Source organism: Pseudopipra pipra, chromosome 18 (genome assembly GCF_036250125.1).
Source record: "Pseudopipra pipra isolate bDixPip1 chromosome 18, bDixPip1.hap1, whole genome shotgun sequence".
NCBI classification, from domain to species: Eukaryota; Metazoa; Chordata; class Aves; order Passeriformes; family Pipridae; genus Pseudopipra; species Pseudopipra pipra.
Genome location: NC_087566.1, coordinates 10125526 through 10150615, shown reverse-complemented (window position 1 = coordinate 10150615; position 25090 = coordinate 10125526). Strand labels below are relative to the sequence as shown.

Genomic DNA, 25090 nt, shown 5'->3' with positions numbered 1-25090 from the left:
TGGGTTTGGGGGGTCCCGGGAGGTTTTGGGGCCCTTGAGCGCCGGGGGGGCGGGGCCTCTCCGTGGGGCAGCTCTGCGCCTGCGCGCGCCCGGCCCCGCCGCTTCTCGCGAGACCCCCGCGCCCCCCGGAAGTGGCGGCCGCAGGAGCCGCACGTGGGTCGGCGCTGGGTCCTGTCGTGTGTCGTGACCGGTCGTGCGTCGTGTATCCGCCGCCATGGGCCGTGCCCGCCGCCGGCACAACTGGAAGGCCCGGCTGCCGCAGGGCGCCGCGCCGCCGCCGCCCGCCGAGCCGCTGGAGCTGCCGCTGGAGCTGGGAGGTGCGGCGGGACCCGGCCCGGCTCCTCCCGGGCGTTGTATTCGTTGCTGAGAACTCGAGCTGAAGGGGCTGCAGAGTTGCTAAGACTGGAGTTACTGTCATGCCTTTGCTATATTTTTATTATGCTTTTATTGGAAGCATTAATGTTATTTTAAAGGACCTCCCTGGAACGCGCTGCCCAGGGAGATGTTGGAGTCGCCATCCCCGGAGGTGGTTTAGGAAAGGCTGGATGTGGCATTTGGTGCCATGGTCCAGCTGACAGGGTGATGTTCGGCCACAGGTCGGACTCGATGATCCCAGAGGTCTTTTCCAGCCTCAGTGATTCTGTGACTTGCAGGCTTTGCATTAACAGCTCTGTTGGAGCATTACTGCGTTCAGGGAATTCAGGAGTTGGACTCAGTGATCCTCGCGGAGTCCCTTCCAACTCAGGACAACCAGTGGTTCCATTATTTATTAAAGCAATTATTTAAAGTGTTTTTATGTTTAATATTTGCATTCTCAAATGTTACCTTTAAAAAACCCCCACATTTATAATACTATTTTTATTTTTCAGAATTTAGTAATGCAGATTTTTAGCATTAAAATTCACAGGAGACTGCAGAGTCACCCCAAGGTACACTGTGCCTTGTGCTGCCCCCCTGCCCCCTGATCCTGGGGAATTGAGTAAAAAGACAAAAATTGCAGTGTTGTTACATAAGTCATGGAAAATTTCCCTCAGGGCTATAGTAAGCTCAGGGTTATTTAATCCACAGTTTTGTGGTCTTTTGCCCCTGCTGATGTTGCAGGATTTTTTTTGGCTGGACACGAGGGTTGTGTTTGTTTGAAACACCAAAATCTGTGTGTGATAAGGCTGTTAAGCAGTGTGCTGAAAATAGTCCACCTGGCGCTGGTGAATAATCAAAGACTTGATTTCAGATGGAGCAACGCTGAAGGGAATTGATGAAAGCAATGCCCTGGTCCTGCCAGCAAAAAAAGCAAAGAAGAAAAAATCTGCCTGTGTTGTGCAAAAGCAGAAGAAACCCCTGAGCAAGAAACAGAAGAAAAACCTGCAGAAAGTCTTGGAGCAGAAGGAGAAGAAAAAAGAGGTATGTTGTTGCTTTGCTGGCAACTCCAGGCTCGTCACTTCTCTTAAAGTGGAAAATGGGATGATGATGAGCAGAACTCACAGACATGCAGGTGCTGAAGTTTATGTTACAACAGCACCAGCCACCCCTTTGCTGGGCATTGTGTTGAAGATGCACCACCCATGGGCTCGTGAGTGCAGCTCCAGTGGTGAAGAGCATTGCCCTCCCTCCCAGTGAGTCAGGTGCTGCAGGAACACACCATTTCTGGCCTCAGGTTCCCATTCCTGACCACGTAGACAAGTGTTGGGAAGTAGACAAGTGGCTGGCAGAGTCAATGACATGACTGACATTTTAAAAGCATTCCATGAAGTGGGTTGTATGAGCAGCTTTGTCCTGCTGCAGAATGAAAAGTTTGATGCACCCCTTATTCTGCTTCTGCTGGTGCTCCTGAAGTACTTATTTCTAGCTTTTGTATTTTTTCTGTATGGAAATAAAGCATTCTTTCTTTACAAAACCTTTGCAGGCAAAATTCCTGTTCTTTTTAGTGTCTGAATGATGCTTTGACAAAGGAACTCTGATTTTGGAGGTACTTTAAGACTGTGGCTGCCTGACCCCCTGCTAGTCCCACATGGGAGAGTTGAAGGGAGGCTCCCATTGCTCCAGCCCTCATTCCAGCACGTTAGTTCAAATCCATTTTCTCCCCTGTGTTCGAAGGGTGCAGCTGAGCTGCTCACTGCAGTGATGTCAAGTCCCCATTTCTATTTTTGCTCTGGTGTAGAGCTGAAATCTTCGTCGGGGAGGTCTGACCATGCAGCAGCAGGAAGGTCTTTACAACTTCACAGCAGGATTTGCCAGAGCACACCCTGTAGTGCTCAAGTGCAAATCTTGAAATGAAATTATTTCCTGGTGACAGTAAGCACTGATTTTTTTGTTTTTCCTCAAAAAGCGAGCTGAGTGGCTGAGCAAGCTGAACGAGGTCCAGGCTTCTGAGGCAGAAATGAAACTCCTGTACACGACTTCCAGACTGGGTATTGGGGAGCGCATGTATCAGGCTAAAAGGTAAGGGGTTTTTTTTGGGAAGGACCATTGTGGTTGATTGCTGTGGTTGAATGGTTACATTTTGAGCAGCTTTTCCTTGATTTATTTTTTTTTTCTTGCTGCAAACATGTTCTTTGGAATGGAGTGAAATAATTTTCTGGTTTTGTCTGATAATATTTTTTCTGGATAATATTTTCTTGTTTGAAAGGATATTAGTTAAAAGAGCTTGGTCTTTCCTTTCATAGGGGACAAGGTGGGTGAGAGTTACATCTGCAGAGTCCTAAAAATTGTGCTAAACTACAAAATTGGTGGATAAACATTTAACTTAAACATTTACTTAAGCATTTTTTCTTGTATTGGAAAACATCTGCTGATGTGGTCCATAGTTGTTAGATTTATCAAGAGCTGTATTTTGGCAGAAGTTGAAATAATGAGACTTCAAAGGTGCCATCTGAAGAAATGAATAAATACCAGGATAGAACCTGCTTAGATACAAATACAGCAATCAGGTCAGCTGAGGCTTTACCTGGCAGAGTTGTGGAAACCTCCAGGAATGGAGATCCTGGTTTGTGTGGAAATCATGTCTGGCTTGAGATGCTGAAGAATATTGACCAAAACCTAGTTCACATGTTCATGTTTTGTTGTAGGGTAGTACAGGAGCCAAGGACTGACGTACCTGAAAAGATCAGGAGCATCAGTGGTGCCAACAAGAGAAGGCACAGCTCAGGTTCAGAATTGGAACCTGAGGAAGAGCCCAGTAGCTCTGAGGAGGAGGAGGAAGAGCAGAAACAAGAAACTGAGAAGTGCTCAGCCAGTGCTGTGAGTTCTGCTGAAAAGCCAGAGGAAGGAGCAAGGAAGGCAGTAGTTGAACAGCCTCCAACTGGTCCTAGTGCTCCAGCTTCCCAGAGAGCCTCCAACAAACCATCCTGCAAGCCTGCAGTGTTCATCCCAGTGGACAGGTCTCCTGAGATTCAGGTGAGGCTCTGTGAACAGTACAGTGCTCGCCAAAGGTGTTGGGAATGGTGGTATTTTCCATTGGATTGGGCCCCTGCAGACACTTTAGCAGTGTCTTGCATCTCTTGCTAATCTGGCCCAGCAGCAGAGTGCCCTTGTTCAGGTACAGATCTGAGCTTTAAGCCTGTTTGTTCTAGCAGTAGGAAGACTCAGTTTGTTTTAGGATATAAGAGTTTGTCTCTGGTATTATATATAAAATCTATTAGCAGTCCTTTATTGTCCTTCAATGGAAAATCTTGTGAAGTCTCTTTTAGCTCTCCATTGTGCTGTATCTTGTGCTGGATGGTTTTATCCCATTTGTTGTAGGCAGGGCGTCCTGTAGAAATGGGAAAAGCTCTGCATGTGTCTGAACAGTTGGGACAGTTGTGAAATGAGTTTTCCCTTGAAGTGCCGTATTAAGAAACTCAAGTGACTCTGAAGTTTCACAAATTAAAAGGGCAGGGCTTGCCAGCTGCTTTCTGGGAAGCTGTTTTGATGACTCTGGTTCTCAGACATGCTGGTGTTATATTAGCTGGTTTAGAGCTTTTTGAGCTACAGGGTTTGCAGAATTCTTTTTTGTGGGCTTATGGTCTGAGGAAGGTAACAGTTTTCAATCCTGAGGAAAACAAAAAAAGCAGTGAGACACAATGCAACTAAAATATGTGTTTTATATTGTTTAGGAAGCAAGACTAAAACTTCCAATCCTTGCTGAAGAGCAAGTCATCATGGAAGCCATTAATGAGAATCCCATTGTGATCATATGTGGAGAGACGGGAAGCGGTAAAACCACACAAGTTCCTCAGTTTCTCTATGAAGCTGGTTATGCCAGGTAGGAATCTGCTTTTATATCCAGCAGATGGAATTAGGAAAGCTCAAGCAGAGCACAGTCACTTCTGGTATGGCTGAACTGAATCTGGTCTTCCCTGTGCAGTGGTAATGGCCATGTTGAGTGGGCTTTTAGGAAATCCGATGGGAATAAGACTGACCCGCAGAAGTCTCTCTGCACAAGTAATCTTTTCAAACCTCTAAGGTAAAAATTCTCTTGAAAGCCCCTGGCCTGTTTCCTGCAGAAGGGATTTATCCTCTAGTTTGAGAGGTTTGGTTTTACCTCTGCAAGGAAATGTGTGTATTTCTTAAGAATAGCTTTGAAAATAGCTGCGGTTCATCTGGCACTCAGTAACATTTATGAGCTCAGGCACCTCAAAAGGTGCTTCCTGTGAGCTGCATCAGCTTCTGTGCTGCTGCCCCAGCCTGAGTTCTTCTGAAATGGACCCCAATGCCAGAGGGATGCCCAAGGAGTTCAGTAAGCTGGAATTGCAGGGGGAAAATTCCTGTGCTAATGCATGTTCAGATCAATACACATGTAATGCATTTGGGAAACGCAAAACTTCCTTTCTGTCTTTTCCTTCTAACTGTCTCTAAATGATACCGTGTGAGTGATGCTCCTTAATCTAGAGCCACTGTGCAGAAATCCTGTTGTCATCTTTCTAGGTTCTTTTCCTAGTTTAATAAAAACAACCCGTCCTTTCCTTTCCTTCGCCCCGTTAGTTCCAACGGGACCATCGGGATCACGGAGCCTCGGCGCGTGGCTGCAGTGTCCATGTCCCAGCGAGTCGCTAAGGAAATGAACCTGTCACACAGGTGAGCAGAAAAACAGCTGAGACCTCACTGGAAGGTGACACTGAGGTGTTCTGTGTATGTCATGGACTTTCTGTTTCTCCCTGTGCTTTTTCCTGTGGGTGCCCTGGGTGTTTCCTCGCAGGGTGGTTTCATATCAAATCCGATACGAGGGGAATGTTACAGATGAAACACAGATCAAGTTCATGACAGATGGTGTGCTGCTGAAAGAGATTCAGAAGGTAAGTTGCTGTCCTCACTGTTATAAAAAGGGAATTGTTTTGTGTAGCTAGAAGAGAGGCCAGTTGCTTTGCACGGATGTGCCACCAAACTTTCAAAGCAAAATCCCTTTCAGCACCGGAGGTGTATTTCATCTCAACCCTTGATATTCCTGCCCAGGTCCCTAAACATTACATTTATCTTGCTGTGTAAAGTGAGAGTGAGGAAGAAACTCTTGAGAACTAGGCTGTTTCATGTATGGTGAACACATGAAACTGGGCTCAGATGTGTGAGAGATGCAGCTGTGAGGATGGGGAGTCAGTGTTTGTGGAGCTGTAGGGTGTTCTGACTGTAAGATGTCCTTGGTTGAGGCTTCCTGTGGTGAAATTGATTTCTCTTCCCAGGACTTTCTTCTTTCTAAGTACAAAGTCATTATCATTGACGAAGCCCACGAGAGGAGTATGTACACAGATATCTTGATAGGCCTCTTGTCTCGCATCGTGCCCCTTCGTCAGAAGGTGAGAGGAGCAGTGTTCCTGTATTAGACACAGGTGTGGGGAGGGGGATGTGAGCTGTGAGGAGGCTCTGTGTGAGGAGGGACTCTCTGTGGTGTGGAAGTTCATGGAAATCTGACAGAAATGATGAAATAACACATAATGTGCTCGTCTTTCTGTATGATCGAAGAAGCACAGAGCCTACAAAAAGGGGGAAAATAGTACATATCAGTACCAACAGATGACTTTTCAGGCAACATCCAGTTTGAGACTTAGATAATTGAATACCAGCAGCCTGATAGAGAGCAAGATGCTTATCGTTGAACTGGCATAAGCTGCCAACAGCAGAGCTTGGGAGGAGATATCTGGGGCACAGAGTGACAGATTTGTGTCCCTGCAGAAAGGGCTGCCCCTGAAGCTGATCATCATGTCGGCCACCCTTCGTGTGGAGGATTTCACTGACAACAACAGGCTGTTTTCTGTTAAACCTCCCGTCATTCAGGTATTGTATTTCTCCCTGAGATCTGCCTCAGATGTACTGGCTCAAGTACAGCCTTTATAAAACCAGTTACAAAATAGGGGCACTCTTTATCTTTCCAGTTGGTGCTGAAATCTTTCAGATACCAATTTAAAAATAGTTATTTTGTTTAGGCTATTGTTTCTTTTGGGATTGGGTGTTTTTCTTTCCACTTTTATCAGAAAACCGCCCTGGCAGAATCTTATTATCTTAAAAACCTGTAAGTTCAGGAGAACTAGAAAGCCTCAATCTGAGTTGATGATCTAAAAGGGAGAAAAGCTTTGGTTTCTTGTTTGGTTTTATGGTGTTCAGGGCAGACAGCACTGATAATTTCTGTGGGTCTGGTGTTCTGTAGCTACCAAACCCAAGAGCTGAACAGAAATAGAGCATGAGCTTTCCTAGTTGTCGCATGAACACTGCAGTGATTGTACTGGAGCTATGACAGCAACCAAACCCTTTCTTTGTGTTTCCTCTCCAGGTAGATGCAAGGCAATTCCCTGTAACTGTTCATTTTAACAAGAAAACCCCCCTGGATGATTACAGTGGAGAGTGCTTCAGAAAGGTCTGTAAAATCCATCGACTGTTGCCCTCAGGTAAGGTCACTGCTGAGAACCCCTCAAATTCTTTGTACTTCACATGTTTATAATTTTTTGGGTTGTTTTTTTGGGGGGGGAAGGGGGAGGTATTTGAGGTATTTTGTTTTGTTTTGGGGTGAGGTTTTTTGTAAGCTGAACGTGGGACTTCAATGAAGTCCTGGGTGGTTTTATTTACTTTACTTTTCCTTGTGAAAGCAACCCTTCAACTAAATCATAGTTATATTACCTTCTTGAGAGAGTGGTAGGAGACAGATGTGGTCAAACACCCTGTCCCTTCTTGTTATTTCACAGTATATTTGACCTGTCTTTTATCAAAAACAAGATCTGAAGCTTTCCAAGATGAAATGCCTGTGCTGAGTTTTAGTGTTTTCTTCTCTTGCAGGTGGGATTTTGGTATTTTTAACAGGCCAGGCAGAAGTTCACTCTCTATGTAGAAGGCTAAGGAAAGCCTTCCCATACCAAAAAAACAACACTGCAGGTAATGCTATAGAAACTGTTAAAATTTGAATTTATCCCACTGACAAGTGAGTTTGCTTTGCACCTAAAAAGATAAGCTTTTATTTTAAAAACACAAAAAAACAAGGATTGGGGAAATGGTTCATTGTGGATGATTTTCATGACTGATTGTTAAATTTATGCTGGTTTGAGCCTGGGAAAAGGTTTCTGTGTGTTGATCTCTTCCATTGCATTTCTTCACTTACTCTGTTGGGAATTAAAGTGGAAATGCTGCTGCTTGTTGATGACTGTTATTTTCAGATACTGGAATTTCAAAAAAAATTCTTATACAGCTGAGCTAGTTGCCTCCTAAACCTCCAGACATACAATTGCTGTGTGTGCTGCTGCTGATCCTCTGTATAGTTCCCAAATGGAATTATAACCTTAAAATTGTGTGTTATCCCTGTCCCCTCTGCCTTCAGTGTGACTGTTTGCTTCTTTCACACTGTGACACTTTGCAATCCCAAAAAGGTGGGAGTGGGACCAGACTCCTCCCACTACCTTTTCCAAGAGGGAAGCATGCTCAGCTAACAGTTGTTCCACTGTCTCTTTTTGTAGGGGGAGAGGATGACAAAGAAGACTCAGTGGAAGAAATGAGAAAATTTAAGAAATCGAGGAAGCGGAGGAAAGTTATGGTAATGTGTGATGGGTAGAATTCCTCCAAGAGACAGGGAGGAGCAGGTCCCTCCCTGCAAACAGTAGCCTACATGTCTCCTCAGGAGTTCCAACAGTACAGCCCACACTGCTGATGCTGCATCAGGAGCAGCAGAGAACTAACACTGTGGATATTATGGGCAGGAGATGGATTCAGGTTGAGTACTGACCACTAAAACTTTAATGGAGGGAGTTCCAGACTTGCTGGCTCCAGGGCTGCTCCTCATCTCACTGTTTGTTACCCAAAATTGGGACTGATGCACCTCTTAGCAAGGAGGCTTCTGCCCCCGTCCTGAATGCACTTTGTTAGTGGGAGATCTTGGTGCTATAGATATACTGTCCACTGACATTGTATCCTGGTAGCTGAAGGGGCTTGAATAAAGAAATTTACCCTTTCCCACTGTCTTCTAAGTGAAGAAGCTTGGCTTGGCACAAAATACTGTTTGAAATGCTTGGGTTTCCCCCCTTCCCCCCGACTGTCACAGTTACCAAATGCTGAATCTTAAAATACCAATGAAATCTTGCAATCCTTCTGTCACTTTCAGGTCAGCAGATGTTTGGAGTAAGTGCTCAGCTTTGCTTTCAAAGCAATGCAAAGTGCTGTTTCTCGCCCCCCCTCATGCTCTGTGTTGTCTTTCTTGTCTTTCTCAGACGCTCCCCAAAATTGATCTGAACAATTACTCTGTGGTACCAGTGGATGAAGGAGATGAAGACAGAGATGCTGACACTGATGATGATGCTGCAGGGTCTGATATTGACCTGGATTTAGGAGATGGAGACTCAGAAGAAGGTTTGGCCCATATGAAAGAAAAACCCCTTATCTCCTGTTACCTGTGAAATGAGTGACATTAGTTGGTTGTCCTTTGCTGAACTGATGTGACACCACAGCAGACATGTGAAAGAAGCTGTTAAGGTTTTCCAGTTTCAGCTTTATACCTATTACTTTCCTGGTTTTGATGAAGTGGTGTTTGTGGAGATGATGTTGGGACTAAGCCTGGAAGTTGACATACTGTATACTGAAATGTGGGTTTGTTTCTTCACAGATGAGAAATCTGATTCATCCCTCCCCCTGTATGTGCTCCCACTCTATTCCTTGCTGGCACCAGAAAAACAGGCAAAGGTAAAGGATTTATTGCCACAGTGAATAAATGATCCTTATAGATATGTGTGATCGTTGTCTAAAGCCACAAGTCAGTTGAAATTCCCATCTTGGACTATCTGTTAATGAGCAGACTTGAGTGGCCCAATGGGCAGGTTGGGATGGGATTGGGGCAGGGCTTGCTTGGGCTGGGGTCTCCCTAATATGCCAGTTCAGTAGATTGGGAGTGATGGTAAGTGACAGTCCTGCAGCATGTCAGAATCAGCCCTGGCCCCAGGCACGTTGGGATCCTGCTGCCAAGTGGCAGTTTGTACGGATCCTTGTGTTCCTTCTTGGCTTCGGCAGTGACAACAGCGTGTCTGAACACAACATGGTGTGTGCCCTGCCTGGAGCCTCTGTGGGTGTTTCTGAAGATTCACAGAGCTGGACAGAGAGCTCTAGAGCTGGAGACAAAGAGTTAAGTCTCGGCTCTGACTCTTGGATTTCCCCTGCAGTGCCATATGCACCGGCATCCCTTTGCAGCCCATCCAAGCCGACTGCCCGTCCCTTTTCCGCTGCTGGCGCTGCACCTCACAGGCCCATCTGTCTCTTGTAGGTATTCAGGGCTCCTCCTCCTGGCACCAGACTGTGTGTTGTGGCCACCAACGTGGCTGAAACATCGCTTACCATCCCGGGCATCAAATACGTGGTGGACTGTGGGAAGGTCAAGAAACGTTTCTACGACAAAATCACCGGGGTGTCGTCGTTCAGAGTCACTTGGATATCCCAGGCCTCGGCAAACCAGCGGGCGGGCCGGGCCGGCCGCACGGAGCCAGGGCACTGCTACAGGTCAGCTGCCTGCTGGGGAGAAACAAAAAGCCCTTTGGAGGGTCAGTGGGAATTTGCCAGCTTCCCCCGCCCTGCTGCCCCTTTTGCAGGGATCTGTTGCTGCTTGGAATGTTTTGGTTTGCCTGCCCTTGGTTCAAAAGGGGAGGTAAAGCCAAGCGTGAACTGGTGATGTCAGTTTGACAGTTTGGCTTCTCAAGGGCCTTTCTCTTGCTGAGAACCCTTATTTCCATGGCCAGATTAGATTTAACCATGGCTGGATGGATTTAACTCCAAGCTAACTTGTGAATAAGGCATATGCATCATAAATAATGACATAGTTATGTAAATAATACAGACAAGTGGCCTTTTTTAAAATCCCTTGCCAGTTTTTCATGCGTATCTTTTGAGTTAAGATTTCTTTTAAGACTCTAAGCAGCACTTCTGTTCCACTAGGTTATACTCTTCTGCAGTCTTCATGGACTTTGAGAAATTTTCTGCTCCAGAAATAACAAAGCGACCGGTAGAAGATTTGATTCTGCAAATGAAGGCATTAAATATAGAAAAGGTGAGGTGGAAGTGGCTTTGTACTACAGCACTCATTAAAGTGGTTGCCCCTAGGAGTCAGAAACAAAGAGAAATGTCTCCTGTCATCATTGCTTGAGTCTGTGCCTTGTGTTAGAAATTAGGATCCTGAGACTTGATTTTGGTTCTGCAAATTGCAGAAGCTGCTCTGAATTCCAACAGGCCTTAACAAACATGTTTGTTCAGGTAGTAAGTGATTTCTTATGTTCTTAGAGGTATAAAAACCCCCTGTCCAGACAAGAGTTTGTGTTTTGGAGATACTGGAGCACTTTCAGAAAGCACAATACATAAATTTAGACCTTAGAGCAGCCTGCCCTAGGCGGTGCCTGCAATCAGTGGCAGCAAAGGGTGACTCTGGTATTCCTGTTTCCTAATGTTCTTGTTCTAAGCATTTCCTCCCATTATGTGTCTTTTCCTCTCGCTCCTGGAAAATATCCTAAATGTTTTACTTTGGCGCATGTAACCAGAGGGGAGAATTTCACTCCCTTCCAAAGCTTCTTACTGCATTCAGACTTTTTTCAGTGGGCTGTGTCAGTGATGTACTGATGGGCTTTTTCTCATGATGTCTGTAGGTAGTCAACTTCCCATTCCCAACACCACCTCCCACAGAAACACTTGCAGCAGCTGAGGAGTTGCTGATAGCCCTGGGTGCCTTGAAGGAACCCCCTGTGACGGGAAGGTAATGTCTGTGGTCCCCCATGAATTTCTTCCTCTGTCAAGCCTGTGGGCACTGCTGTCCTCCCACTTCCTTTCCATCTCAGCCCTCGCATCCGAGGGTGGGCTTTGGTACAGAAACTGCCATCATTTCAGTCTCTGAATCACCTTTGTTTGTTTTACTGGCCCCAGTTATGTTTGGGCAGGGAAAGACTGTGCTGGGAGTGTGCCATGCAGGGCAGGTGGGAGCTGCATGAGGAAAAGGAGCCTTTCCCGCAGCCTTTCCAACCAGCACATAACAAAACCTGAGGAAAACACATCAATTTAATTGGGCTGCCAAAACCAGGAACACAGACTTGTTCTAATCAGACGTTACTTCATTACATGAGTTTCCTCTTCTTTCCCCAGGCTGAAGCAGCAGCTGGCAGCAAAGCTGAGCTGCCCCATTAGTCCCCTGGGCAGAATAATGGCCACTTTTCCTGTAGCCCCCCGCTATGCCAAGATGCTGGCATTGAGCAGGCAGCACGACTGCCTGCCCTACACCATCACCATCGTGTCTGCCATGACCGTCCGGGAGCTGTTCGAAGAGTTTGACAGGTCAGTGGGTGAGCCCGACACCCTCCTTACAGGAGGCATCACCCTCACAGCTCATGCCTCTCATGTTGGGGCCCCTCTGCACTTACACACAACACTCACTGATGCTGTTCTGTGTTTCTTTCAGGCCAGCAGTAAGTGAGGAAGAGACAGCCCAGCTGAAGGGGAAGAGAGCGAGGTTTTTACAGATGCAAAAGATCTGGGCTGGGCAGGGGCCGATGCAGAAGCTGGGGGACCTCATGGTGATGTTAGGTACTGATTTCCCTTCACCATTAACTTCATTCTGTTCTCCTCCATCACCCTGAGCCCTCAGCTCTGTACAACCAAAGGCATCCTCATGCTGCAGGGCCAAGTTGAGTGGTGCAGTTTCTAGGCTGTTCCTCTGGGCAGCCCGCCAGTGCTGCTCCCGGGTGGAACAGCAAAATGCATTTGTTAACTGTGTCAGAGCTGTCCCACCGTTGGCTTAATTAGGAAAACTGATCAGCTAAGCCATTTTCTCCACCTGTCTGTTCACTCCCAGGGGCAGTGGGGGCCTGTGAGTTCGCTGGGTGCACCCGCAAATTCTGTGAAGAGAACGGGCTCCGATACAAAGCCATGCTGGAAATCAGGCGCTTGAGAGGGCAGCTGACAACAGCAGGTAAGTGGGTTTTGAGAGCAATTGCTGCGTTTATTCTCTTTTGGGGGGGCTGACACATCAACTGGACTGATTTTTTTTTTTTCCTGTTGACTCTTATCTCACCTCTTTCTCCCCGCAGTGAACTCTGTCTGCACAGATGCTGGGCTCTATGTAGATCCAAAGATGAAGCCCCCAACAGAAGCTCAAGCAATGTACTTGAGGCAGATCGTGCTGGCAGGGCTGGGGGATCATGTTGCCCGAAGGATTCAGGCAGAAGAGCTTCTGGATGACAAGTGGAAAAATGCGTACAAGGTAAACAGCTGGATTGGGCTGAATTCCTCCTCCTCTGCATAGCAGAAAGACACTCCTGTGCAAAACTTCTGGCTGGGTGCAGCACTGGGACTGCCTACGTTGACTTTCCTGTAAGTTCTCTCCTTAGAATTAAGTTTGCAGTGTTGCAATTTCCCAGTCCTCACATAGTAATTGTTTTAAAAGAGCTAAGAAAAGGTTCATTCGTCCATCTTGCAAAGTTCTTGATGTCTCCAGAGAAGGTGAAGCAGAAAATGATGGGGCTATTAAAAACCTCCATTGCTTAGGGAAACCATATAAATGTACATCTGAGACTGAAATTAGATGCAACCAAGAAATTAGATTGCCAGTAACTCATCTTACTCTGCTTCAATCTTTTGTGCTTCCCTACAGACTGCTCTCCTGGAGGACCCAGTGTTCATCCACCCAAGCTCAGTTCTATTCAAAGAACTTCCAGAGTTTGTGGTGTATCAAGAAATTGTCGAGACTACAAAGCTGTACATGAAAGGTGAGACTGCTGTGGGCCAGCTTGTGCTGAAGGTCTGGTGAGGAACTCAAAAATTCCTTGGCAGAGTGTTTCCCTGCTTTAGTGACTAAATGCTCTCCTTATAGAGTGGTTGTGACTCCTAGGATTTGGATCCTTATGCTTTCTAGATCTGGATCAGGGGATAAATTGGCCTGGTTTTTTTTCTTTGTATAGTAGAATTGGCTGGAGCAAAGCTCAGCTTCTGAAATAGCTGCTGTGCACCAGCTGACAGGGCTGGTCTCTGCTGGTCTCTGAACAGCTTTTTTACAACATAAAAAAGTTGACTTGAAAAATGAGACAAAGTGAATCCTTGGAGATGAGATCATGACATGAGATCGTGTACTTGTGGGGCCGCTGGTGAGTGGTGGCCTTTGGCAGCAAACCTGCATTCAGTGTGTGTTTTCCCTCCTAAGGTGTGTCTGCAGTTGAACCTGAGTGGATTCCTGCCTTGTTGCCACCATACTGCCACTTTGGGAAGCCTCTGGAAAACCCTCCTCCCTGGTACTGCCCCCAGAGAGGCCGAGTTCGGTGTCACAGACCGAGTGTCTTTTGTAAGTGTCTTAGAGTGTCTCTCAGTAGTTTCGTCCGAGAGCTGCCCTGTTGTCACTGTAATGCTGGTTTAACAGGGCTGTCAGCACACCAGAAAGGCCAAGCTCACCTTGGGCTGTTCAGAGAGCTTAACAGTGTGGTTTGAACAGCTCCATGGGGTTCACAGCATTTAAATGTTGGCATCTTCCCATTGAAATGGGCATTTTTTGGAGCCCGCTGCTCCCCCTGTGAGGGCTGGGTGGTGGCAGTGTCCTTCCCACTTCTCTTAGCACCTCCGTGGAAATGTGCCCTTCTCTTCAAGCATGGTGTGATCTTTGTTTCCAGATCGTGTTAGCTGGCAGCTCCCTGCTGTGGAAGTTGATTATCCAGAAGGTATTGATCGCTACAAATACTTTGCCAGGTTCCTGCTTGAAGGAAAGGTGAGTGTGTTCCAGGTGCATCACTTCCTTGATGTTATCAATAAGTTTTTAGCCCCACTTCTGGAGGAGAATTTTTTTGTGTGTGTGTGCCATTGCTTATAACTTGCTGGTGGATGGAGGAGTTTGCTGTGGTTGGTGTGTTGGGGAAAATACCTCTAAAATTAAAAAAAAAGCATGAAAATCAGTATTTGAATGAAAGAAACCCCCAAACTGAAGTATCATTTTTGCAAAGGAAAAGAAGTTTTAGCTCATGTCTTTGTCCATTCTGAGGCACAAGATTTGTCTAACAAGCCAGTCAGGACAAGACTGGTGTGGAGACATGGATAGGAAAGAGATGGTAAAAGAGAATATGAGATGGAAATTTATAGTAGTGCTAGGTGATGGATGGTTGTCTCCACAGAACAATTAATTTACCTTGTTCTTAAAAATCTTCCAGGTCATTAAAAAGCTGGGTTCTTACAGCCAGTTCCTGCTGTCCAGTCCCCTCATAATGCTGAAGACATGGTCCAAGTAAGTTGTTAAAAACAAACTTCAGGTTGTTGTCTCCACCAAACACTTTTCACTTCTTTTTTAAATTAAAAAAATTCAATGCTGGGAAGGGTGTTGCAGATAGTGATCTTGGCTGTAACTGCAGGGCAAGGAAAATTAGTTTTCCTGCCAAGAAAAATTGTGTCTCAGGAGAGCTGGGTGACTGTGAGGGCAGTGTGGGAGGACACGCAGCCTTCTGGGCACTGAGCTCTGCTCTGCTGCTCACAGGTACTGCTCACACCTCCAAGGAATGGTCAGATGTGCACTGCTGCTTTCCTTGCTTTTCTTTGCAGTTTGGCCAATTATTCTGCCTTTCTTTTCAAAAACATGTTTCCAACAGACCGTGGGTTTGATTACATTTAGAGACCTGTGACCCTCCAAAAGGCTGTCAGCTGTCACTCCCTTTCCCTCCCCTCATCCTCCTCTGACTTGCCAAAATAAACTTTCTCTGAGTCTTCTATGAATTCTCAGGGAGTTGATGGATGGAAGGATTTTGGAAGACTTGTTAAAAGGGACTGGTGTTACCTGAGGGTCCTACAGTGACCACGTGTTTCCCTGTTTTAGTCAATCCAGAGCTCAGCATGGGACCTTTTTGCTTTACCTTGTGCTCTGCAGCTGCATGGCAGACATAAGAGCAACCTGCTGCTACTTCTAACCACAAAAAGTTGTGGTTGGAGAAAAATCTACTTAGAGTGAACTTTCTTGAGCCAGTGGCACGTCTCTATGCAGAGGTTGTGTGTTTATACATCTATATTTAGCCTTTCAAAAATATGGAGTGTGAATTCAGAAAGCCAACCTAAACTGTGCTAATGAACATTGTTTTATTGCACCATTTTATTGATTCAGACTTCAGCCCAGGACAGAATCCCTCCTGCAGGCTCTGGTTGCAGAAAATTGTGATAATCATAATGCTTTACTGGCTGCATGGAAGAAAAATCCTAAATGTAAGTGTTCTGCTTGCTTAATTATCAGTCATATCAGTGGAGTACCTCGAGCACTGTTGAATTATAATTTAAAAAGTGGACAATGTCACTTGATAAGCTCCAGATATTTTCTTACAAGAAACAGTAATGCCCTGTGTTTGGTTCTTGCAAAGAAAATTTTTTTCCAGGTAAAATGGCTTTTGTTCAGTATTTGTACCAGTTTATAAGAGGTCTTTATAGAAGCAGCAGCAAAGTGATGCAGTGATGACTTTCACAATCATTCTCCCCCCACTGGATGCTGTTACATCTGCATGCAAGTGTCCAAGCTCCAGCACCATCCCAGTGGTGAAAGGCTGGTTCTTGCTCCCAGCAGGGTGATCCCACAGGACCTTGTTTTTCCAGCCAAACCACCCCAGTCCCTGACTCCCAGAGCCGTCTGACCACTCTGCTCCCATTCCAGATTTGCTCTCAGCCTACCGTCAGTGGATCCCTGAAGCCATGCACGATGACCTCGCCCAGAACTGGCCACCGGTATGACTGTTCTTGATGGACTTCTTGTCTCCAAGGTGTTTCGAGAGCTTCCAAGGGTTTCCCTGGAAATCTGACACAGATGGACTCACCAACTGTAGCGATACCTTTTTGTAAGAGAGCCAGGTGTTAGTCTCTTCTTCTGGGAAGTCCTCCATGTTCCCAGAAGTCCTACCAGCTGTTTGGCTGGTACTTTGTAATATTAATGTTTGGATAATTTTATCCATTGTATTTTATGGATTTTTTTTTTTTTTTTAATCAGAAGTTTCTCTTTGGACTATATTAGTCATATGAACTGTAATAAATGTGTAAAGTTCTTGGTTTGAATAGGAGAAATTATTTCTTTGTGGGATGCTGCAGTGAGCAGAATTTCGGAGCTGTGTAGGCACTTCCTCACACGTGTCAGCAGATCCAAACACAGACAGAACCCTTGGGCCTGGTGGTGGGTTGACCCTGACCCAGACACAAACACTGGTGTGTGTTAGCACTGTCAGTCACCCATCCAGAACTGCAGCAGAGGGGCTGCTATGGAGAAATCCACTCCAGCCCAGCCAAACCAGTGCAGTCCTAATCGTTCTTTTCCGGCATCTTGAGGAGTTTGCCATTTCTCCAGGATATCCACTAATCTTGCTTCCAAAAATTTTTGTTCAAATCTCTCCTCACTCCTGGCATAGTGCTGCAGGCACTCAGATCTCCTGGGGCTTTTGCCACATGGTTGGCCAGGGCTGTTTTGTCTTGGTGCTCGAGAGCCACCTGCTTTTCACAGGCTGGAGCACTTTGGGGAATGCAGCCAGTTTTGGGAAGCAGGGCAGACTTTGCCCACTTGCTCATTTCACAACAAGAAATTTTGGTCCAACTGGAGAAGAGGTTGGATGCATGTCCATTGTTCCCACTGCTCCCACTCACCCACTGCTCCCACACACTTCAGAGGTGAGGCCAGGACACAAGTAAGCATTAAAAATATCTAAAGCTGATGAAACAGCAACTTTTGTTCTCGAGCAAGAAGGAATCCAGCCCTTTACACTGTGTTTGTAAGTCAAACAGTGCAGCTCTGCAGTGTTTTGTGATAACCCCAGGCAGGAGGGTGCTGGGGGGTCTTGCCTTTCTCTAACAAGAATCGCAGCAGAAGTCTGCAAACTGCCCTGTTTGTGGGAGGAAAGGAAAAAAAGAAACGCCATTATGGAACTTATTTGGAAATCGTGGCTCCTAATTTAGAAAATGGGGCAAGAGAAAGCAAAAAACCCACAGGCTTCACGAGGCGGGGGCAAAAAGTGGAGATGCCGGGGATTGAACCCGGGGCCTCATACATGCAAAGCATGCGCTCTACCACTGAGCTACATCCCCTGGATGAGAAACTCTACTGTACAGCCGATAAACAGACGCTGCCGCCCGCACGCCGGGCCCGGCGGCCACACCGCGCCCGCCCCGCGCTCCTCCCGCGTTCGTCCCGCCCGCCTCGCTCCGCACAGCCCCGCGCGGGGCCCCGGGAGCCGCAGCACCCGCGGGAGTGTCGGCGGCTCCGCCCGGGGCGGGACTGCACTGTTATAATGCAAGGCGAAAAAATACACTAGTGCGTCCGTCCTCGTTAGTATAGTGGTGAGTATCCCCGCCTGTCACGCGGGAGACCGGGGTTCGATTCCCCGACGGGGAGGTCCTCCTGTGTTTTGTCCCCGGCCGCCGTTTTTTGCGGGCGGCCCCGCGCAGGGTTCTGACGTGGAGTGGAAACCCGGGCCCCGTCACCCCCTGCGAGAGGGGCGGGGTGGAACCGGGAGTGCTGCGTTTTGTGCCAGGGCAGGTCGTGCCAGGAGGGGTGCCTGAGGACCGCGGAGTGGACATCAGTACCCGGGGGTGTGCGACCCCCGGGCACGCCAGGAACGGGGCGCTGGTGCGCGGGAGTGGGACCCGCGCGGGAGGACCGGCACGGCCGGGCAGCGGCACCGGGGGGGGGGAAACTGGGCGGAGTCGTATCCGCGGCCAGCGAGGGCGCTGTCGCCCGCCGAAATAGCTCAGTTGGGAGAGCGTTAGACTGAAGATCTAAAGGTCCCTGGTTCGATCCCGGGTTTCGGCAGAAGCTTTTTCGTTCCCCGTGCGGGTGACGGCCCCTGCTTTTGCCGCCGGGCGGAGCGGGGCCGGGGCTGCGGTCCCTGCGTCGGGCGAGGGGCGGCTCTCCCGGAGTCACCGCAGGCGCTCAGGTGGGTGAAGATTTTGTGGCGGGAACCACTTCCCGGAGGACGGCAGCAGTGGAGCAGGTCCCGGGTCGTCACCTCGGGCATGACCGGGCGCGCAGAAGAACAGTGATAAGCCGTCCTCGTTAGTATAGTGGTGAGTATCCCCGCCTGTCACGCGGGAGACCGGGGTTCGATTCCCCGACGGGGAGGTTGCGAGTACTTTTTTTTTCCTTAAAATTCATTTTTCTTCTTCCCGCACGAATTTTTCCAATTTCCGAAGGACGGGAAAAAAAAAAAAAAAAATCAGTTTTGTGTGTGCGAACCAGCGCGTTCCCATGTTTCTAAGGGTTGCGTGAAGGCCACAGAGGGGTCCGTACACTGCAGCGCCCACAGCCCTCCCCAGGCGCGGCGGGGACCCGGTGCCCGCATCGCTCTTCCCCGCACCGGGGACAAGGAAGCACGGACAGGACTGAATTGGGCGGCGGGCAGAAGCAGCGCCGGGGGCAGGGGGATGTAGCTCAGCGGTAGAGCGCATGCTTTGCATGTATGAGGTCCCGGGTTCAATCCCCGGCATCTCCATAGGATTACTGCTCTTTTGGTTTAGGCTTTTTCCCCCTTCCCCCCCGTGATGTCTTTTATCCAGTTAAAGTCGCCATTTCCCTTTAAACAAGCAGCAAACCGCGCCATGACCCTGCTCCTCAAACGGGTCCTTGGTGGCATAAGATAGCTTTTTTTTTGTTACTTGTTTCTCCTCAGGCCTGTGCAAACACACACGGCTCTCGTGTTCTGCTGGAGTTCCATCGCCACGCCAAGGCCCTACAGCAGCCCAAAAGGAGGGACAAAGCTCCAAACCCCAAAACGCAGGGGACACTGGCCAGCCCCACCTGACACCTCCTCATCCCACAGCCTGGCAGAGCTGGGGACGTGCAGACCTGCAGCCACACAGCTCACGGTCTCTGCTTCACATTCCCAGAGCCAAGGGGGAGGGACAAACACCAGGACACCCCAGGTGACTGCAGTCACTGGCTGCGACAATGCAGGAGCTTCTCCCCTTCTCCGACCTGGCTCTGCAGTGCCCACTCCCCTCCACTGTCCTGCTCAGCCCCTCGGCAGCGTGGGCAGCTTCACCCAGAGCAGCTTGGAAAGAGCTCTTGGAGAAACAACCTCTCTGCTTTGATCTCCTCAGGGTGGCTGGGCTCATCAGGAAACCCTTTGGAGCCGGGAGGGCTGAGTTATGGCACAGTTGAGAGTTTTGGCCCAGAGAGACCAAAGCCCACGTAGAGCCCGAAACAGCTTTTATCTACACAGTTCAGTGGCAGCTGTTTCATCTCACTGTTCAGTTACCAACAGTGAATCCAACAGCAGTGGGAGATGATCGGTGACAAATGCAAAGTGACATTTCCTGCCACAGTGGCTGAAAAGCTCCTTGTGCTATTTATTTACTCATCTTACTTACAGTTGTTATTTTGAGCCAGTATTTGGCTACAGCACTGCTAAGTGTGAATATCCCTGTTGTAAATCACTCCCTGGATCTCCCTGGGCAGCTGCACTTCTGGAATATGCCCTGCATGTAAATATAAGAAATAGTTTGTTCTAACAGGCACAAAGTAACTTTTTGGCACAGGAAGTTGGTATTTGTCAGTAAAGCAGGTCATGGTCTGTTAAGATCAACATATTCATCAAGCCTGCACTGAAATCCTAACGATGGGTACTCAGAGAGGCAGGGTAGGATAAACAAGGGAGGGCTTTGTTCACAGAAATCCTCTCCCAGCTCAGGAAACACTGTCCTCCTGCAAACCACACAGATGTGTTTAAGGACTATTGGATGAGGGCCGAACATCTGCCTTGCCAATCTCAAATGTGTGCTCCTCCTGTGTTTGATTCATATATCAGGTATAAACTCACTCAGGATGCTCAGTGCTTGGCTGATTACCCTAATTAGTTGAAGAACAGCACTGTGTCATCTTATTTCTTCCTGTTACAAAACTCCATCTTGTCAGGAAATACCTTTCCATTTGCATTTTTTTACTATTTTCAGACCAGTCCTGAGTGCTCCCTCTGTAACTAAAAGAACAAGCTTAACATTAATATTCAGCTGAGGAAAGACCTAAACCTGGAAGGCTTTTCCAATCTTTGATGTTTATTCAACTCCCAATGCACACAGTGTCAGCCACTGAGCACCCAGAAGAAACCAAAAGACTTCTGTGGATTTTTTTCCCCCCCATCTAAATGACCTGAGTGTTTGCGATTATTATCACTGGTGCTGTGGTGAGTGTTGGTACAAACATGAGGCAGCAGAGGCCGAGGAGCTCCCCAGAGCGTTCCCCTCCTGTAACAGCTCCATGTGTCAGCCAGACACAGGCGGTTTCCCTCAAACCAATCACAAAGCTGTTGCTGGGCCTCTGCTCTGTTCCTGCTGGTGAGCAGTCCTGGGTGTTATCTGTGTCCCTTCCATTTTCCTTGGGTGCTGGCAAACGAAGGATTTTGTAGGCGGATTGGACCGAATGGCATCTCCTGAATCTTGCAGACAAAGGCCCGTTTTGTTCTCAGCCGTGGCCTGGAATTGCTGTGCAGTTTGACTGGGATGGCACAGGAGCCAACTGAGTGCAGCAGAGATCTGCCAGAATGTGCTCTGCAAGAACAGAATAAGAAATAGGCATTCTTCTGATTTGTTTATGATTGATTTTACCCCAGTGGCAAGGCCTTAGTCCTGAATTATGAACTCCACGATAGCTCAGATGCACAGTCTACTTTATGTGTGTGTATATAAACACTCATTGTATCTCAGGCAGACCATCTGCAGGCCTTGGAACTCTGTATCCATCAGGGCCTTTTTTGTCCCTCATGTCACCTCTCCACCCCAGGCAGGAGCCTCCTGTAGCCCCCTTTTCCTGAGGCGGTCCAGCCTCGGCAGGTGTCCCAGCACCATCTCCTCCCTGTCCCCTCTCCCACGGCCATGGTGGCACTGAGGGTCTGGCACGACCTGCCCGTCCCAGCGGGGTTGTGTCCTCATGTCTAAAGCCCTGAATAAAACGTGAGGCTCTGAGATAAATCTTTAAACACGGGCATGTCTCCGAGGTGGGCTTGCTGAGGCGCCATGGCCGCAGTCCCGTTCCGGCGGCGGCTCCACGCCGGGTTTTCCCGGCGCTGCTCGCGCCCCGCCCGCCTCCCCGCGCGCGCTGGACGCAGCGCACCCACGCGCGGGGCACAGATCTCTCCGCGCTGCCCCATCCCGCCCCAGCGCACGCAGGAGAGCAGCGGCGCGCGGGGTCGAGAAAATAGTGCGCGGCGGAGTGATCCGGACGTGGGGGCGGGGCTCGCGAGACCATATAAGGGGCGGGAGGGGGATGTGTGGCGCAGTTGGAGTCGGGTGAGTCTGGGAGGGAGTTGTTCTGTCGGCTTGGCCTGCCAGCCCCGCGGTGAGTGCTCGGCGGGAGGAACAGCTTGGCGTGGCGGCGACAGGGCTTAGATGCATGCTAGGTGTCCGGGCGGGACACACTGAGTGTATGTGCGCGCTGAGAAAGAAAGGGCGATGGCTGGGGTCAATGGCGGGCTTTGAGGGCCGGGGCGTTGCCCTCCCCTTAACGGCAGCACCGCGAGCCGGGGGCGGAGAAGGGAAGGGCGGGAGGGGCGAGGGCGAGCGGGCACCAGCGAAATGGCGGCGGCGCAGGCGCAGCCGCCCCTCAAGATGGTGGCGGGCGCGCGCCGCGGGCGGGAAAGGGAAGGGGCGGAGACCACGCCCATATCCCGGAAAGGGTGGGGCCGTCGCTGTGACGTCACCACCGGGGAGCGCGGCCCCGGGGAGCGGGAGCGTTACTAAAGCACAGCGGGTTTGTCTCTTCCAGGGAAAAATGCAGATCTTCGTCAAGACCCTGACTGGCAAGACCATCACCCTTGAGGTCGAGCCCAGTGACACCATTGAGAATGTCAAGGCAAAGATTCAGGACAAGGAAGGCATTCCCCCAGATCAGCAGAGGCTGATCTTCGCTGGGAAGCAGCTGGAAGATGGTCGTACCCTGTCCGACTACAACATCCAGAAGGAGTCCACTCTGCACTTAGTGCTGCGCCTCAGAGGTGGGATGCAGATATTTGTCAAGACCCTGACTGGCAAGACCATCACCCTGGAAGTTGAGCCCAGTGACACCATTGAGAATGTCAAGGCCAAGATCCAAGACAAGGAAGGCATTCCACCTGACCAACAGAGGCTGATCTTTGCTGGGAAGCAGCTGGAAGATGGTCGTACCCTGTCCGACTATAACATCCAGAAAGAATCTACCCTGCACCTTGTCCTGCGTCTGAGAGGTGGGATGCAGATCTTTGTGAAGACCCTGACTGGCAAGACCATCACCCTTGAGGTTGAGCCCAGCGACACCATTGAAAATGTCAAAGCCAAGATCCAAGACAAGGAAGGCATTCCCCCAGATCAGCAGAGGCTGATCTTCGCTGGAAAGCAGCTGGAAGATGGTCGCACGTTGTCCGACTACAACATCCAGAAGGAGTCCACCCTGCACCTTGTCCTGCGCCTGAGGGGAGGGATGCAGATCTTTGTCAAGACCCTGACTGGCAAGACCATCACCCTTGAGGTTGAGCCCAGTGACACCATTGAGAATGTCAAGGCCAAGATCCAGGACAAGGAGGGCATTCCACCCGACCAGCAGAGGCTGATCTTTGCTGGGAAGCAGCTGGAAGATGGTCGTACCCTGTCTGACTACAACATCCAAAAGGAGTCCACCCTGCACCTTGTCCTGCGCCTGAGGGGTGGTAACTGAACCAACAGGTTGTTGCATCCAAATAAAAAGTTTCTCTGCACTTGTTCATTCCAATAAAGCTGTTGCATCCACAAAAATTTGTGTCTCAGGTTACGTGAACAATTGTTTGTGCCATTTCCCAACTCAAGCTCTTTAATAAACAATAATTACGTAGTTTCTGCAGACAAAGGAACTGTAAAACTGCCTTAGGCAAGGCTCCCACTTGTCTGGCAAGCATAGCTAATCCCTCAGCCTTGGTTTTCCTGGCTTGTATAAGTGTTCCCTACCAGCTGCAGCTCGGTGCCCACCTGCAGATGTTGCGCAGCTGTGGGTGTTGTGTAAAGGGTGGACATGTAATGGGAAACTGCAGTTGTAGCTGAGCTGGGAGGATTTGAAACCCAGCTCTCGGTTTCCCAGCAACCACTAGGTTCTGCCCTTGTTTTGGGATTAATGGAGCAAGCAGAAGGGTGATCCTGAAGCTCCAACACAGGGTGGGACTGAGATGTCACTGCTGGTCCTGCAGCCCTTGGGCTTGGGAAGTGGTGTGGCAGCCTGAGTACATTAAGCAAACTAATTAAACTAATTTCACAGACACTGGAAATCTGGAATGAACTTCATTCCAGCGGTGCCCCAGCTGGAAATATTGTGCTAAAATAGCACAGCAGTTCCAGTGTGCTGTAAAGCCCTGGCTGAAGGGAAGTTTCCGCTGAAGGGTTTGTGGTGGAGGTTGCATTTAGGAGCTGATGAGTTGTTAACCACAGCTGTGCTGGCCATGGGATGTGGGAAGGGGAGAGGCTGAGGGAAACAAGTGCCCTTTTTTAAAGAGTGGTTGCCTTTGGAAGGGGGGTGGTGGGAGCTGAGTAGTGACCTGAGCTGATCACTGACTTCAGGGAGACCCAAAGGGATCTTAACACCGATAGTGGGATTGAACTCAAGTAACACCAAGTGTTATTTTAAGAAGCAGTGGAAGATGCTTTTAGGGCTGTGTGGCCTGTAAGGAGCGAGTTTGGATCGCAGAGATCTGTGCTGGTCTGGCGGAAGCTTCTGAACACTGCAGAGCTAATCCCACGTGGGTGAGGGCTGGTGCTGTGCCATCGCTAAGTTACTGTCGCGTTCCTGCAGGGGTGTCACCAGGCTCTACCCACGCCTGTCCTGGTTCCAGTAACTGATCACCAAACAACTGCAACCACCAGTTTACCATCCTGGGGGATTTCTGGCCTCTTGGGGCATCCAAATTCACGCAGCAGTTACAAACTGAGCAGCCCTTCAGCGGGGCTCTGGCTCCTTAAACACAGGGGTCTGGTCGGCTAAAGGGTGAGTGTTGCTGGAATGCAGGGAGCTGCTCTTACGGAACAAGGAAGAAGTGCAGCTTGGTGTGTTTTCATAATGCCTTTCTCTACATGCTTGGTAAGATTAGCTTTGGGAGTCTGGTGATTAAAAAAAAAAAGCTGGAGAAAATAACTTCAAGTGGTTCTGATTTGAAGGCAGCCTGACTGCTGTGGGGGGAGAGCACTGTCACAAAAAGCCTACACAAATGACTGCAGAGATGTGTTTTAAGAAACTCATTTTAAATAAGTCTCAGTGAAAAAAACTCTACAATGCTATGTTTAAAAACGACAATGCTGTACAAACCCCTGACAGCAACCCTGGAGTGTGCTGCAGCCAGGCAGAACAGGAAGCCTGGAGAGGAAACACATGCAGTGTTCTCATGAGCTGGGTCAGCCACTGCCTCTCGCAAAGGGAACGCCATGGAGCTGTGTCAAGGGGGTTAGGTTGGATATTAGGGAAAGTTTCTTCCCCTGGAGGGTGGTTGGGCACTTAACAGGCTCCCCAGGGCAGTGGTCATGGCCCCAAGGCTGCCACAATTTAAGAAACATTTGGACAATGCTCTCAGGCACATGGTGGGATTTTGGGACTGTCCTGTGCAGGGCCAGGAGCTGGACTCGATGATCCTTGTGGGTCCCTTCCAGCTCAGGACATTCCATGATTCCCTGACCTCTGCAGGTTGCTTTGCTTGGTTTGAGGAATTTCAAGGTT

The 25090-nt window shown here is 48.9% G+C and overlaps 2 protein-coding genes, 1 long non-coding RNA gene and 5 other non-coding genes across 10 annotated transcripts; 6 read left to right on the top strand and 2 right to left on the bottom strand.

Moving 5' to 3' along the window:
- The first annotated feature begins 114 nt into the window (after positions 1 to 114).
- On the top strand, positions 115 to 16464 carry DHX37 (DEAH-box helicase 37). 2 transcript variants are annotated; one of them, XM_064675193.1, is made up of 27 exons: positions 115 to 317; positions 1220 to 1401; positions 2327 to 2439; positions 3066 to 3393; positions 4092 to 4240; positions 4960 to 5052; positions 5174 to 5270; positions 5652 to 5765; positions 6142 to 6243; positions 6737 to 6851; positions 7237 to 7332; positions 7908 to 7984; positions 8655 to 8793; positions 9047 to 9123; positions 9698 to 9930; positions 10363 to 10474; positions 11064 to 11170; positions 11554 to 11742; positions 11867 to 11991; positions 12260 to 12376; positions 12495 to 12667; positions 13058 to 13172; positions 13604 to 13741; positions 14064 to 14158; positions 14595 to 14668; positions 15533 to 15630; positions 16070 to 16464. In XM_064675193.1, exons 1-27 carry the CDS (start codon positions 215 to 217, stop codon positions 16144 to 16146), a joined length of 3438 nt encoding a protein of 1145 aa, XP_064531263.1. In that variant the 5' UTR covers positions 115 to 214; the 3' UTR covers positions 16147 to 16464. The 2 variants fall into 2 exon arrangements, with proteins under 2 accessions (XP_064531263.1, XP_064531264.1); XM_064675194.1 differs by having other exon boundaries at positions 116 to 317; positions 1232 to 1401.
- A 945-nt stretch (positions 16465 to 17409) lies between these two features.
- TRNAA-UGC (transfer RNA alanine (anticodon UGC)) lies at positions 17410 to 17481 on the bottom strand. The gene has a single exon. It is a non-coding gene; the product is annotated as a tRNA-Ala (tRNA).
- Positions 17482 to 17716: 235 nt separating this feature from the next.
- On the top strand, positions 17717 to 17788 carry TRNAD-GUC (transfer RNA aspartic acid (anticodon GUC)). The gene has a single exon. It is a non-coding gene; the product is annotated as a tRNA-Asp (tRNA).
- A 344-nt stretch (positions 17789 to 18132) lies between these two features.
- On the top strand, positions 18133 to 18205 carry TRNAF-GAA (transfer RNA phenylalanine (anticodon GAA)). The gene has a single exon. It is a non-coding gene; the product is annotated as a tRNA-Phe (tRNA).
- Positions 18206 to 18442: 237 nt separating this feature from the next.
- On the top strand, positions 18443 to 18514 carry TRNAD-GUC (transfer RNA aspartic acid (anticodon GUC)). Its single transcript has one exon. It is a non-coding gene; the product is annotated as a tRNA-Asp (tRNA).
- Positions 18515 to 18812: 298 nt separating this feature from the next.
- On the top strand, positions 18813 to 18884 carry TRNAA-UGC (transfer RNA alanine (anticodon UGC)). The gene has a single exon. It is a non-coding gene; the product is annotated as a tRNA-Ala (tRNA).
- A 1049-nt stretch (positions 18885 to 19933) lies between these two features.
- On the bottom strand, positions 19934 to 21498 carry LOC135424197 (uncharacterized). The gene is made up of 2 exons (XR_010435108.1): positions 21289 to 21498; positions 19934 to 20937 (listed from the first exon to the last, which is right to left on the bottom strand). It is a non-coding gene; the product is annotated as an uncharacterized LOC135424197 (long non-coding RNA).
- UBC (ubiquitin C) lies at positions 21388 to 23151 on the top strand. Of its 2 annotated transcripts, none has more exons than XM_064675191.1 (2): positions 21388 to 21675; positions 22151 to 23151. In XM_064675191.1, the coding sequence occupies exons 1-2, from the start codon at positions 21403 to 21405 to the stop codon at positions 23072 to 23074; spliced, it is 1197 nt and encodes a 398-aa protein (XP_064531261.1). In that variant the 5' UTR covers positions 21388 to 21402; the 3' UTR covers positions 23075 to 23151. The 2 variants fall into 2 exon arrangements, with proteins under 2 accessions (XP_064531261.1, XP_064531262.1); XM_064675192.1 differs by having other exon boundaries at positions 21590 to 21724.
- The last annotated feature ends 1939 nt before the right edge of the window (positions 23152 to 25090 follow it).